Source organism: Leucopleurus acutus, assembly GCF_964270905.1.
Source record: "Leucopleurus acutus genome assembly, chromosome: 17".
Classification (NCBI taxonomy): Eukaryota; Metazoa; Chordata; class Mammalia; order Artiodactyla; family Delphinidae; genus Leucopleurus; species Leucopleurus acutus.
In genome coordinates this window covers 65,056,289-65,069,500 of record NC_139159.1, presented here as the reverse complement: position 1 = coordinate 65,069,500, position 13,212 = coordinate 65,056,289, and the positions used below count along the sequence as shown (strand labels likewise).

The 13,212-nt window shown below is 43.2% G+C and overlaps 1 protein-coding gene across 1 annotated transcript; it reads right to left on the bottom strand.

Moving 5' to 3' along the window:
• Positions 1–4,805: 4,805 nt before the first annotated feature.
• CCN3 (cellular communication network factor 3) lies at positions 4,806–12,248 on the bottom strand (the record flags this gene model as incomplete). The annotated part of the gene is given in 7 exon segments (XM_082858678.1): positions 4,806–5,208; positions 8,722–8,936; positions 10,252–10,506; positions 11,595–11,820; positions 11,950–12,128; positions 12,131–12,188; positions 12,192–12,248. Coding segments are annotated over 7 exon segments (1,287 nt in total). The 3' UTR covers positions 4,806–4,911.
• Between the last annotated feature and the right edge of the window lie 964 nt (positions 12,249–13,212).

Below are 13,212 nucleotides of genomic sequence, written 5' to 3'. Positions count from 1 at the left end.
ATTATAAAACATTTATTTCCAAGCACCTTCCAGCCCAACAATACTGGTGGGCTGTTCATTCTGTGAAACTCTGCCATTTGCATGGAACTGCATATTCTTTTGTAGAGCTTCCTAGGTTGAAATTCAGACCTTCATTTTCTTGTCCTAAAGAGAAAGACACATATCCTTTAGTAAGAATTGTACAGCATTGCCATCCTTACCCTTTGAACCTTCTGATTATCCCTGGAACAGCTGGCTCAATGTAGCCGTAATTCACAGTCCTCAGCAGGTTGGCTGCAGAGAATTCTTCATTATTCAGAGTTCAGCATGTGCCAGCAGTGTTACTGAAGTGGTAATTGAATTTGGTGAACACTCCGTGGTCGAGACAGCATAGCACCGCCTGCAAGAACCATGCGGTGTGGTTAAGATGAACATACTTCCAACAAAAATGAATCTTCAAACTAAGCTCGATAGCACAGGGCCAAAAGGACATACTGTTTTGATGATTTGACTTGTGATGTTGAGCATTTTGGAGTGAAACCCATTCAGAAGCATGACAACGTGTACTTACAAGGAAGACCCTGGGAGAGAAGTCTAATACTGCCCAGAAATCTCCAGCAAAAGCTTTACTGATAATCTCATCAAGCACAGATAGGCATGTGACAAAGTTATTTCCTTGCTTAAAGATGTCCTTGCTGCAGTGTTGAACTGAATCCTTGTGTGGTAAAAGAAAAGAAAAATCCTCCAATAATTTTCAGTGAAGCGTGCCTTATCACTGAACAGCAATTAAGTGCTCTCAAAATTTCACATTCACAGAATGATCTCAACAATCTCACTACTTTGCAATGCAGTTTCTAAAAGAGAACATTTATAGTTTGGGAAAACAGCACAAAAATGAAAACTGTTGGAATTGTTTTGGTTGCTGAAAATATACTTGGCCTCAGTGGCTGCGGCGCCGTAGAAAAGAAAGAACTTTGGCTCTGAGCTCGGGCAGACTCTGAGTTTGAATCCCAGCTCCTTCATTTACTGTGTCCTTAATAGGTCATTAACTTCTTTTAGTCACTATGTCTTTTCCTGTAAAAATGAGGTCAGTAATGTCTGCCTCTGAACATGACGTGCAAAGACTAAGGGGCAGTGCTTGTCTTTACTGGATACTTATCATATTAACAGCTGTCATTTGCTGGCCTACTAGGTGCCTGGCATGGTCAAGTGCTTATGAACGTGTATAATGTTACAACAATATGTAGTTGATACTTAGGGTGACCAGCTCATCCCAGTTTGCCTGGGACTGTCCTGATTTTACGACTGAAAGTCCTGAGTCTCAGGGACCATCTCAGTCCAGGACAAACTAGGGTGACTGACTATTCTCTCAATATTATGGTTTCACCTTACAGGTGTGGAAACTGAGGCTCAGAGGGTGTATCCAAATTTTTCAATATCCCACAGCTGGGAAAGAATAGGTCCCATATGCAACCCAGGTTTGGATAACTCCCAAGCCTGCACTGTCTGCAGCCCTAAACTCTGCTCGGTAAGTATAACTTTCCTTGCTGTATTACTAGAATGTTCTGGATTTAACAAATATTTGTAGATCAGATCACATTTTTTCAACTGGCTGAAATTATAATTTCAGGAATGCATGTGTGTGTTTTTGTGGATGTTACAGAGTGGGGAGATCTCTAAGTGAGAGGTAAAGAAAATCATAGTGATAGTGATACTGAAAAAGATAGTTTAAAAGCCTAACATCTATTTTGAAGAACATTTTATCTTTTGTCAATACATAACTCATTCATTCATTCACTTATCCATCTGTCCATCCATTCATTCAGTAGATTTAGAGTGAGGTCCTATTGTGTTCCAGGTACTGGGGCAGATACAAAGAAGACTAAGGTACTGGCCTCAAGATGCTCAGAGTAATGGGATTTTTAAAGAATAATTGTAAAATAACTAATGATGAAAAATCTGAAAGAGAAATTAAGGAAACACTCCCATTTACCATTGCAACAAAAAGAATAAAATACCTAGGAATAAACCTACCTAAGGAGACAAAAGACCTGTATGCAGAAAACTATAAGACACTGATAATAGAAATTAAATATGATACAAACAGATGGAGAGATATACCATGCTCTTGGATTGGAAGAATCAACATTGTGAAAATGACTATACTACCCAAAGCAATCTACAGGTTCAATGCACTCCCTATCAAACTTCAGACTATACTACAAAGCTAGAGTAATCAAGACAGTATGGTACTGGCACAAAAACAGAAATATAGATCAATGGAACAGGATAGAAAGCCCAGAGATAAACCCACGCACATATGGTCACCTTATCTTTGATAAAGGAGGCAAGAATATACAATGCAGAAAAGACAGCCTCTTCAATAAGTGGTGCTGGGAAAACTGGACAGCTACATGTAAAAGAATGAAATTAGAACACTCTCTAACACCATACACAAAAATAAACTCAAAATGGATTAAAGACCTAAATGTAAGGCCAGACACTATAAAACTCTTAGAGGAAAACATAGGCAGAACACTCTGACATAAATCACAGCAAGGTCCTTTTTGACCCACCTCCTAGAGAAATGGAAATAAAAACAAAAATAAACAAATGGGACCTAATGAAACTTAAAAGCTTTTGCACAGCAAAGGAAACCATAAACAAGATGAAAAGACAACCCTCAGAATGGGAGAAAATATTTGCAAACAAAGCAACTGACAAAGGATTAATCTCCAAAATTTACAAGCAGCTCACGAAGCTCAATATCAGAAAAACAAACAACCCAATCCAAAAATGGGCAGAAGACCTAAATAGACATTTCTCCAAAGAAGATATACAGGTTGCCAACAGACACATGAAAGGATGCTCAATGTCACTAATCATTAGAGAAATGCAAATCAAAACTACAATGAGGTATCACCTCACACCAGTCAGAATGGCCATCATCAAAAAATCTACAAACAATAAATGCTGGAGAGGGTGTGGAGAAAAGGGAACCCTCTTGCACTGTTGGTGGGAATGTAAATTGATACAGCCACTATGGAGAACAGTATGGAGGTTCCTTAAAAAACTAAAAATAGAACTACCATAGGACCCAGCAATCCCACTACTGGGCATATACCCTGAGAAAACCATAATTCAAAAAGAGTCATGTACCACAATGTTCATTGCAGCTCTGTTTACAATAGCCCGGAGTTGGAAACAACCTAAATGTCCATCAGATGAATGGATAAAGAAGACGTGGCACATATATACAATGGAATATTACTCAGCCATAAAAAGACACGAAATTGACTTATTTGTAGTGAGGTAGATGGACTTAGAGTCTGTCATACAGTGTGAAATAAGTCAGAAAGAGTAAAACAAATACCATATGCTAACACATATATATAGAGTCTAAAAAAAAAAAATGGTTCTGAAGAACCCAGGGGCAGGACAGGAATAAAGACGAAATTTTTAACATGTGGAGGTGTCTTGCAGGTTGTCCAGAAAAAAACATCAGGGATCCAGATATTGGATTGAGTAGAAAGTGTGGAGAATATCTGAGGCCTTGGCAATAGAGATCACCAAATTAAGAGCTGTCTTTTGTTTTCCTTCTGATAAGAATTTGTAAGCTCAACTAAGGATGACCACTTTGCTTTCAATATTTAATTTGTAAATTTTAATTTATATTTTCAATAAACAACTCAGAAGCACAAAAATAACAGCAGAGTCACACACTGATAAGATCATGTTTATTTAGTAATGTCTGACAAACAGAGAAAGTAAAAGGAATATTTTAAAAATGTATAATTTATATTTATATAAATACTTCAAAGGAGAAAAGCTGAACACATAAGGTGACATTAGAAGAATGTATACATTTTAAGTTTGCAACCTATCTTATAGCCTGACAAGTTAGATACATGTATGTAGACACATATATCTTGTTCATGAGTTTGCATAACTAAGGCCCAAGGATAAGTTTGGGGATCTGTACAATAATTCTAAACTCCCATAGAGTTTGTGGTATCTTGTCACTGCAGTCTTGTCGATCTTGTTCTTCTTTTTCAAAATTCCACTACCAGCACACTTGAAAGTCATCGAAGGTTGTAATCAGGTGTTTTGGGCCTCAGTTTATTCATCAGTAAGGCGAGAGGAGCCCTGCTGATATGTTCTGCTTCTTCTGAATTAAAAAACTAGTGATCCCCAGCAGCCTCCAGACACATACAAATGTCTGAGGGCTGGTAGAGGCTGGTCATCTATGTATAAGGGAGAGTTTTCTGTTTAGCTTCTTTCTTTTGGAAAGGAGTCAACTTGTCTGAAATGGAGTCAATTGATGACACCAGTGCACTTAATTAATAAGCATTCCATTACTGTAGATACAGCTTGTTTTCTATGTACACAAAAAACTGATAATCTCTAGATTTCGAGTTGAAGAGCTATATGTTTCCTCGGATCTCGGAATTTGAAGTTCAGAGTTGAGCTACTCAAAATGAGCGCTCCACAGAGAACCCTTAGGTCAAATCTCAATCTATGGTGAAATATTTGTATGATGACACCCTCAGTATGACCTTAGATTTCACCGTTGTCATTCATTACTGTGACCTTTTCTTGAAATTTCACTAGCGTATAACAAAATGAGTGTAATGGGATACAGTCTACACAGTAAGACATATATCTGATTTCTGAAGTTTACAGAAATTTTCATGTGTAGTAAACAGCACAAAAGAATGTCATCCCTAAGCACTATCCTGAGCTTACCTTGATTCCAAGTTTACAGTTAATCATATCTTTCATGAAAAAAAAACAGACATAACTGACCTCATATGACCACAGAAAATACATGGGATGCAGATGTGGATAATAATTCTTTGTAATTTTTCTTATAGTCATTTGATAGTGGGTGGCTACAGGTTGCCTCTGTAGGTGGGCTTCTTAGGGGACACATTACATTTCTCCTCTGCTGGTGTTTGGCTTTAAGTCTTGGAGGAAAGACGCATTGTTATGAGGACAGTTGTTGTGACAGGTGCAGGTCCCGATGACCATCACTGGTTTCTTGAGGGTCTGGCCTGGGGAGCACTGGAACTCCACCTGGATGGTTTTGGTGTTGTGTGGGGTACAGCATCGGCCATCGCTGCAGACACCGCAGAACCTGGGCTTGTAGGTGTATAGGCTCGTGCAGTTCTCAAACTGCAGGTGGATGGCTTTGAGTGACTTGGTAGTGCGGAGACACTTTTTCCCTTTCTAAGAAAGAAGAAAAGGAGTGATGCATGAAACGGCCATCATTCCTCCAAGGGATCAGTCTAGGCATATGGAATAACTTGCTAGTTGCCTACCCAAAATCTGTTGCTCTTTCTTCTTTGCTAACAGAATGTTAATTTTGTTTGAGTAATGTGGTCCACTACAAGTATATTCTTCCCCAGAATATCTGGGAGCTTGCAATGGCCTTGTGGCCAAGTTCTGGCCAGTGATGCATAAACCAAGGGATCCTGGGAAATCCTTTGCCCTTCAGATGGGTACAGTTCTTAATCACTTCCTGCATTCATTTGCCTTCCTATCTAGAATGTGGAAATCATGCCTAATTGTATATAACCATCTTTTGACCATGTGGCATAAGCATGACGATGAAAGCATATGTATGATAAAGAAACCTATTTTTTCAAACCACCGTAAATAGGCTTTGGCGTTGTTATTAGCCCAATACATTCTTAGGTGTTATAAAGAGAAATGGAATAAATATGGCATCACTGCAAGCCTACTAATGTTTCAAATATTTTTCAGACATTAACTTACTTAACCTTATTAGGAACATTCACTCATACAAGGAGCAGTTATTCACATAAAGAGCAACCGTCCAAGTTTTATAAATGAGTAATCGTAGTCTCAGAGGCCAAAGTGATCAGAAAACATCTAGAACGTGAATTTGTCTGACACAAAACCCGTTCCTTCTATTACACTGTGACTCAGGAAAGTCTAAGACAGTGGGATTTAAGGTTAGTTTCCATGAAGGCACGGTAAGTGGAGAATTTATTCAACATTCCATTGGTAAGAGTTGAAGAGGAACCCCAATATTGATAATTCAGTAAGACATTGATGATATGTTAATTTCCCACCTAGATTTCTTCACCTAATTTGTCACAATTTTCCACTGCTTTTCACCTTCCTAGTTGTAATCCACAGCTTGTGGAGTGATGAGACTTGGAATTCTCTAAAATTGGTAGCTCTCAAACTTTAATAAGAGTGCATCAGAATCATCTAGAGAGTTTGTTAAAACACACATTGTTGGGCCTTACACCCAGAGTTTCTGATTCAGTAGGTTTGATGTGCGCCCCCATAATTTCCATTTCTAACAAGTTCTTAGATGATGCTGCTGGTCTGGGGAATCACGCTTTAAGAAGCACCATCTCACATTTAAGAACCTTTTGGTGATAAGGAAGTAATGATTATTTGGCTGGCATTTCCCTAGATTCCAAACAAATTTCTGGCCCCTTAATGAAATATATATATATATATATATATATATATATATATATATATATATATATATACACACACACACTATAAATAAATGTCTTAAATATAATATCTCCCAATATCAAATTTGGTGCAAGGTACAAGAAAAATATGAATTTTGGAAAAAGAAACAATAGAAAAAGCAAAATTTTAAAGTCATGACATGGAAATGGCTTATTTAATAAACAAGTTACTGTGTACTTGACAATATTTAAAGGCTTCTTGTTTTTTCCTTTTTAATATTTAATGTTTAGTGTATATTTTTGCCAATATCCACAAAAAGGTACAAGGTCTGCAATATCTGTGTGTGTGTGTGTGTGTGTGTGTGTGTGTGTGTGTGAGAAAGAGAGAGAGAGAGAGGGAAGGACAGAAACAGAGAAGAAGGTGTTTCTAGGGGCTCTTTCTAAATTGGTGGAAGAAGCATAAAGTTAGAATGGACCTCACAAAGTCATGCAGCTAAGTAGCCATCTAACAATGCAACCACTAGAGACTCTTATTTTATCAATAAATAGAAATGATGCTTAATATTAGGTAATGATATTTATGTTAAGAGTCATCTATGCCCAGCACTTCACAAATTCATTCTATTTAATCCTCATGACAACTCTGAGGTAGGTACTGTTAATGTCTCTGTATATGGGGGAAAGAACTGAGGCTTAAAGGTTAAGAAAATCACCCAAGATCCCATAGCTAGTTCATGTGGGAAGCCAAGATTTAAAGCCAGGCTGTCTGGCTCCAGAGTTGCACCCTTAAGCATGAGATGATATTGCCTCAGTGGAGAGATATGTAAATCTTTCATTGTTAGGAACCGTTTTATTTTGGCCTTAGGTTTGTACAAGGGTTCATACACTAGTTCGATTTGGGTACTGCATTTATCTGACCTAGGGCTCTGCTAACAAGGCTTGTGATGTCATCAGGAACCAATCAGAGCTTCTGATCTGCATGCCTTGTACTCAGCATTAACACACTGAGTTGATATCATTCCAGCAAAAAAGGAAAGAAATGTGCTATTTTATTTGGCACAGATAGCCTTATGCTGGCAAATGTACTAGTCATACTAGGCTTTTTGAAATACAGAAAATAATTCCCAGACATCCATTCATTTATTCATCAACAGTTGTTTATCAAGCACACAGTACATCCCAGGTAGGATGTGGGGGACTGAGGGATGAGGAAGGCAGATGTAGTCCCTACTCTGTTACTTCCTTCAGACTGAACCTAAAGGGTGAAGAAAGCTGAGCTCAGAAATGACCTCTCTAAAAGAAATCATGTTTGACCACTGAGTAGCCAGTTTTTTCCAGGATGAAATGAGATTTGCCAGACTTCTCTCAACCGGGGACATTACTGTAGAGGTCTGGCCCCTCCCTCTTCATCTGCTGTGAGTTGCTGGGGATATTTCAATACATTAAACAGAAAATAAAAGAAGGTAAACTCCTTCATTAGAGCTGACCTTGAAGTCAGCTTCACAGTGACTTTCTAAAGCCCAGGCCCCCCTTCCGAATAAAACATAACTCTCAACTTTTAGGTTGTGAATATTTTTTAAGTCTACAGGTGTAAAGTAAACACTTTCTGAAGAGGAACAAAAGAAGACAAATCTCAACATTTGGAACAGCTGGCACCAATGGTGGACATTCTCAGAAAGATCCATCTGACAAGACACAGCAAGAAGCAGTTAGAATGGTCATTGCCCCCTTTTCCACAGGAGTGTGGAATGGACAAGACAGTGGGGAATTGTTACAGGGAAGAGCAAACTCTGACTCCATGTTGGATCTGTTTCTTTTACTTTAAGCTTTGCTTTTTGTTTTTATAATCATACATAATGGACTGCCTCAGGGAACCCTGCCCTGCTGCTGCCTGAATGTTAAACTAAAGTGCCTTTGTTCAGCTCACAGGGAGACAATCTGACCCTGCCCACCTGTGAATGCCTGCAGAAAAGAAGAAATTAACACATCCCCTCCCTGATGCTGGCCAAGCCAGGAGATATTTTGCAAAATCAATGGTCTTTTTACTTTATTTCCCCACCTCCTCCCCTTCTCTGTTCTATAAAATAAACTGACATCCAGACCCCATTAAGATGGTTTTTGGGGACACTAGTCCGCCATCTTCTCGGTCTGCTGGCTTTCTGAATAAAGTCACTATTCCTTGCCTTATAAGAAAAACAAAAACAACAACAAAAAATAAAACACAGGCCCCAATGAGGCAAGGCCCCCTCCTCTGTGGTGGGGGCTCCTCCCAGGCTCATACCTTATCTGCCGGCTGCTGGTGCTCTTGGTCACAGGGTCGCACCACGCAGAGCCGGGTCTGCTTCACCATCTCGCAGTGTGGATTCCTGTTGGTGACCCGGGTGGAAAAACCCATGCCACAACTCTTGGAACACGCACTCCACTCTGTGGTCTGCTCAATGCAGTTGATACCTGAGTCGGAGACTGCAACTCCTAGAGTGGCTTCGGTCCTGTAGGCTACAGGATGTTGAAATAGGAACAGTGTTATTGCATAAAATGTGGGGATGGCAAAGTGGTCCTTTCAACCATCATTAGGAAGAGCGTTTCATCCAGTTCGGTACCTGTGCAACTCAGGTGTTCTCAGGGGGCAGACCTGGATCTCTGTATTTATAAACCCCTAACAGGTAGCACAATGCCTGGCACATGGTCGGCCTTCAAGAAATCTTTGTGGAATGACTGTCCGATTTGTTCATAAGAAGTTTAGGAGGACCTGTCTTTGAGAAGCTTAGTAGTTCTAAGAATATAGCACAGTATAGCATCAAAAACCATTCCATAAACCGTAATGTTTTCAATGTGTGATTTTGTCCAGAGAAAGGATAATGAAAAAATTGTAATTGGATGAGTAAGTAGAACCAACCAACTCAGAATAGTGATGGAGGTAATGCTCTGCCTTAGGGAGGTAGAATTGGTTATTTGGGTTGTAGGATATAGTCACTGGGACTTTGATGACAGACAGTTCTGTCTCAACATTTAATATGCATGGCCTAGGGCACATCTCCTCTCTTACATGGCAGTTTTCCTATCTGTAAGCATGGCTGAGAATTTCTGACTTCAGAAAAACTGTAAAGTTCTGTGTACTGCCAGTATAAATAATCTGGCTGATTAATGGCTTCTAAAATATTCTCTACTGGATCTTGAATGTTTGCTTTTCAAAAAATATCACTTCCTTTATAAGCCAAAACAAAAGGAAAAGCAAAACAAAGATCCTGAAGTATCGCTTGATCCTTCCTGCAGCACCTGGAAAGGTGGCATTTCTCTGTGACACCTGTCCAGGGATGGCATTCTTTAGGGAAGTTGGTCTTAAGAGTACACAGGTAGTTGACAGAGTCCAGAAAAGAAAGAGTCATCACCAGGCCCTTTGCAAATGGCTTAAATGGTGTTCCCATGGAGTTGACACTTGCCACAAGTACAGAAGCTCAATCGATTACATGTTTTGCATAAAGTCGCCAAAGCACATCTTTGCAATGTTAACAAGGGTCAAGTGGGACAGACTACAATATAAATGGCAGTCGTGTAATAAGAAAAATCATTCCTATGGCTCAACAGAACCACTGGATGTGATTCTTCTTCAGAAGAGGCTGTGTGTACTTCAATAACTTGTCTGGGATTCCAACACGTGATGTGTCTGATCTCAGTGGGCAAGCTGGACTCCACAACTGAATGACCAGAAGCTGAAGCCAGTTTCTCACTGCAGATCCCAAAGAGCGTACATGCTTCCTGCAGGCACTTAGTCCTGTGCTGTGATCATTTTCAGGTATGTTGAATTTCTCACCTGGAAGGGTTTGGAGGTCCCCTAATGTCCCCGTCTCATTGGAGTCACAGATCCACTTTTCACAGCACTCCCCAGGCACTTTAACTTTTCTCGGAGCTGGGCAGTCAGGCTGGGGCAGTAGCAGGTCCTCTTCACAGCGGGGCACACAACCAACCTGCCCATCTTGGCAGGCGCACTGGTATTTGCAGCTAGGCTGGAAGGTCTCTCCACTTTGGTAGATGACTCCATCGAACACACAATTGTCTCCTTCTATCGCTAGAATGTTGGGGAAGCAGAGCATAGAGGGAAGGGGAGAGAAAATCAAGAACATGGTGCATCGAAGAGGCTATATAAGAGCCACAGCACATACTCCAAGCCCCAAATCATTCTTTTTCTAGTTGAGGCCATCTGGTTGCTGATCCACCACCAGCAGAGAGATGTCCTCATGGAGGCCTCCCAGTGCAAGAAGAAACACTCAAGACCACCCAGTCCCACCACTCATTTTACGCACGAGGAAAGATGGGCAGAGCCGTGAAGTGACATTCCCCAGGGCCCTCAGCTGTTGTTCCCAATGATAGTGTCGTTTCGCAAGAACCTCCTTAGATTCTCCTACTCCAGAAGCTCAGAATTAAAAAGAAAAAAGTGCTCTTCATAAGCCTCCAAACAGGTTAACTGGTCAAATTGGGAAGGGCATCAGGATTCCTTGGCATTCCAGCACAATAAATCATTACTCGTTTAGAGAAGAAAGTAAAAGCCTATTCCAAGCCCTCTTATCCAGGGAGGCAGGGACAGGTCTCCAACTAAATGGTGCACCGTGTGGGAAATTGATCCCCAGTTGATTAAGTTTCACCATCCTGGATTGGCTGGTTGCCTGCATTTTTATTTTACTCACGGCCCAGACAGGGGTTGCATAGTCATCCCAGGAGAGCAGTGGCTGCTTTGGCTCAAACAGGACAATTACAGGTGTGAAAACAAACCAGCCTGGCTACAGTTGGGGGAACTGTGAGCCTGTAAGTAAGCCCAAGATTCCATCACCCCCCAAGCGTACCCTGGAAACTTCCAAAGGAAATGACTTCACTGGCCCTTAACTCTGCTCTGCTCCCTGTCTATCTAGATTCTTCTCTAGGGAGGCAAATGCTTCTCACCTCCGCGGGCAGGTTTCCCTTCTGGCTTCTGGCGCTCCGCAAAGCCCCACGCGCCCCCAGACCATCCCCGGCACACAGCGCTCCATAAACATCACCCACGGCATCACTGTTAGTATTTGCTCATCACCCTCTCGGGAGCGGGGGGAAGGGGAGAGGAAAGAGCGGGCAGCTCCGCTAGCTGAGGGACAGGAGGTCAAGCGGAGGAGGGGGCAGGGTTACCCATGCAGATGCCAGTCTGGGCGCTGGGGTCCGCTCTGCGGTCGCAGAAGAGACCGCGGCTCTCCTCGCAGGGCAGCATCACGGAGCAGCTCTCGCCGCGCTGGCGGGCGCACACCAGGCAGCAGGAGCAGTCGTCCAGCACGGCTCTCACCCCGGGGGCGCAGGTCGGCGGCTTCTTGGGGCACGGAGCCGGGCACGAGGAGGGGCAGCGCGGAGTCGCAAGGACCTGGAGGCGGGCGAGATCAGGAGAAACTTCTTAGCAGGGACCCTGGAAGGCAGAGCAACCCCGGGACCGAGCAGGGGCCGCCCAAGAAAGGCAAAGTAACCAGAGGCACCTGATGAGTGCGCCACTCACCTGTCCCAGGAGATGGAGGAGCAGGAGGAAAGCCAGGCAGCGGCACTGATTGGGTGGACCGAGACGCAGGCTCTGCGCACTCTGCATGTTCAGGCGTTTTCCTGCCGCTTTCACAGGGCTTTCCAGGTCGGAGATTGGCTCTGCGCGCGCTGCTCCTGGTCGGGCTCGCCCCTGCCCGGCGCCACCGCGCAGGTTTTATAGCGCGCTCCTGGGACGCGCACAAGCCGGTTGGCTGCAGCTCAGGCAGGAGGCGGGGGGATCGGCGGGGTGGGGAATGGAACGAGCCCCGGAGTTGCCATAGCAATTGGCCGTGGGTGCTGCTCTCCTTAGGGCGCGGCCCCGGGGCCTGCATGTGCCTGTGTGTAGCGACTGGCTTTTCCCAGGGCGCCGGGAGGGGCTGGGTGGAGGCCCAGGGCCAGGACCCAGGGCTTCGCCGAGCGCGTGGGAAGGAAACGCCTGTTTCCTCCTGGAAGCTGCTTCGCTTTCCCCCAGGACTAAGACACCGCCACTCCCCGTCACGCTTCTCCTCCACCCTGGCCGTTCCCAGCTGGGTTGCAAACGTGGGGTGCCCCTAAAGGGGTGTCCGATGTTTGGGACCATCTGTGAGGGGTTGGCTAGCGGCCCAGGGGTTTAGTCATAAAGGAAGCACATGCAAGTTTGTCACCGTTTAGGGCACGCTTTGAGAGTGTTGAGAGAGGGGGAGGGGAGAGAGGGAGGAAAGGAGAAAGAGAAGGGAGAAAGTGGTGGCTGGGGACGGGGCGGGGGGAGCAGAAAGTAGAAGAAATCTTAAAGTGAGGATGGGGGACGATGCTGTTTACCGAAAGGCAAAAAGTCCTTTTGACTTTAACCATTCCAAGCCCCGCCGATTCTGCAGGTTTGGTAGAAATACAAGTAAAACATAATGAAATAAAAATACAAGAGCCCGAGGTACATAAAAACTTCCTTCCTGGTAGAGAAAAACCTTGAAACACCAGTGGTGTCACGCCTCCTGTGAAACAGCACATGTCAGAATACAAGAGCCTGTGAGAATTTATAAGGCCCCTTCAGCTCAGCCCCTGTCAAAACCTCAGCGAATTAAGGGAGGACTGGGGGAGGTACTTGCTTTACTGAGCGGACGCTCCAGCAACTCAAATCCCTCTCCCACCTGGCACCTACTTTCAAAAATGACTGCCGTGAAACGCTTGTCATCTCTCCTGAGGAGGAGAGCAGTCTGACTGCTCCAGAGTTGACACCGCTTGATGGTTTAAAACAAAGTGTCTCCCC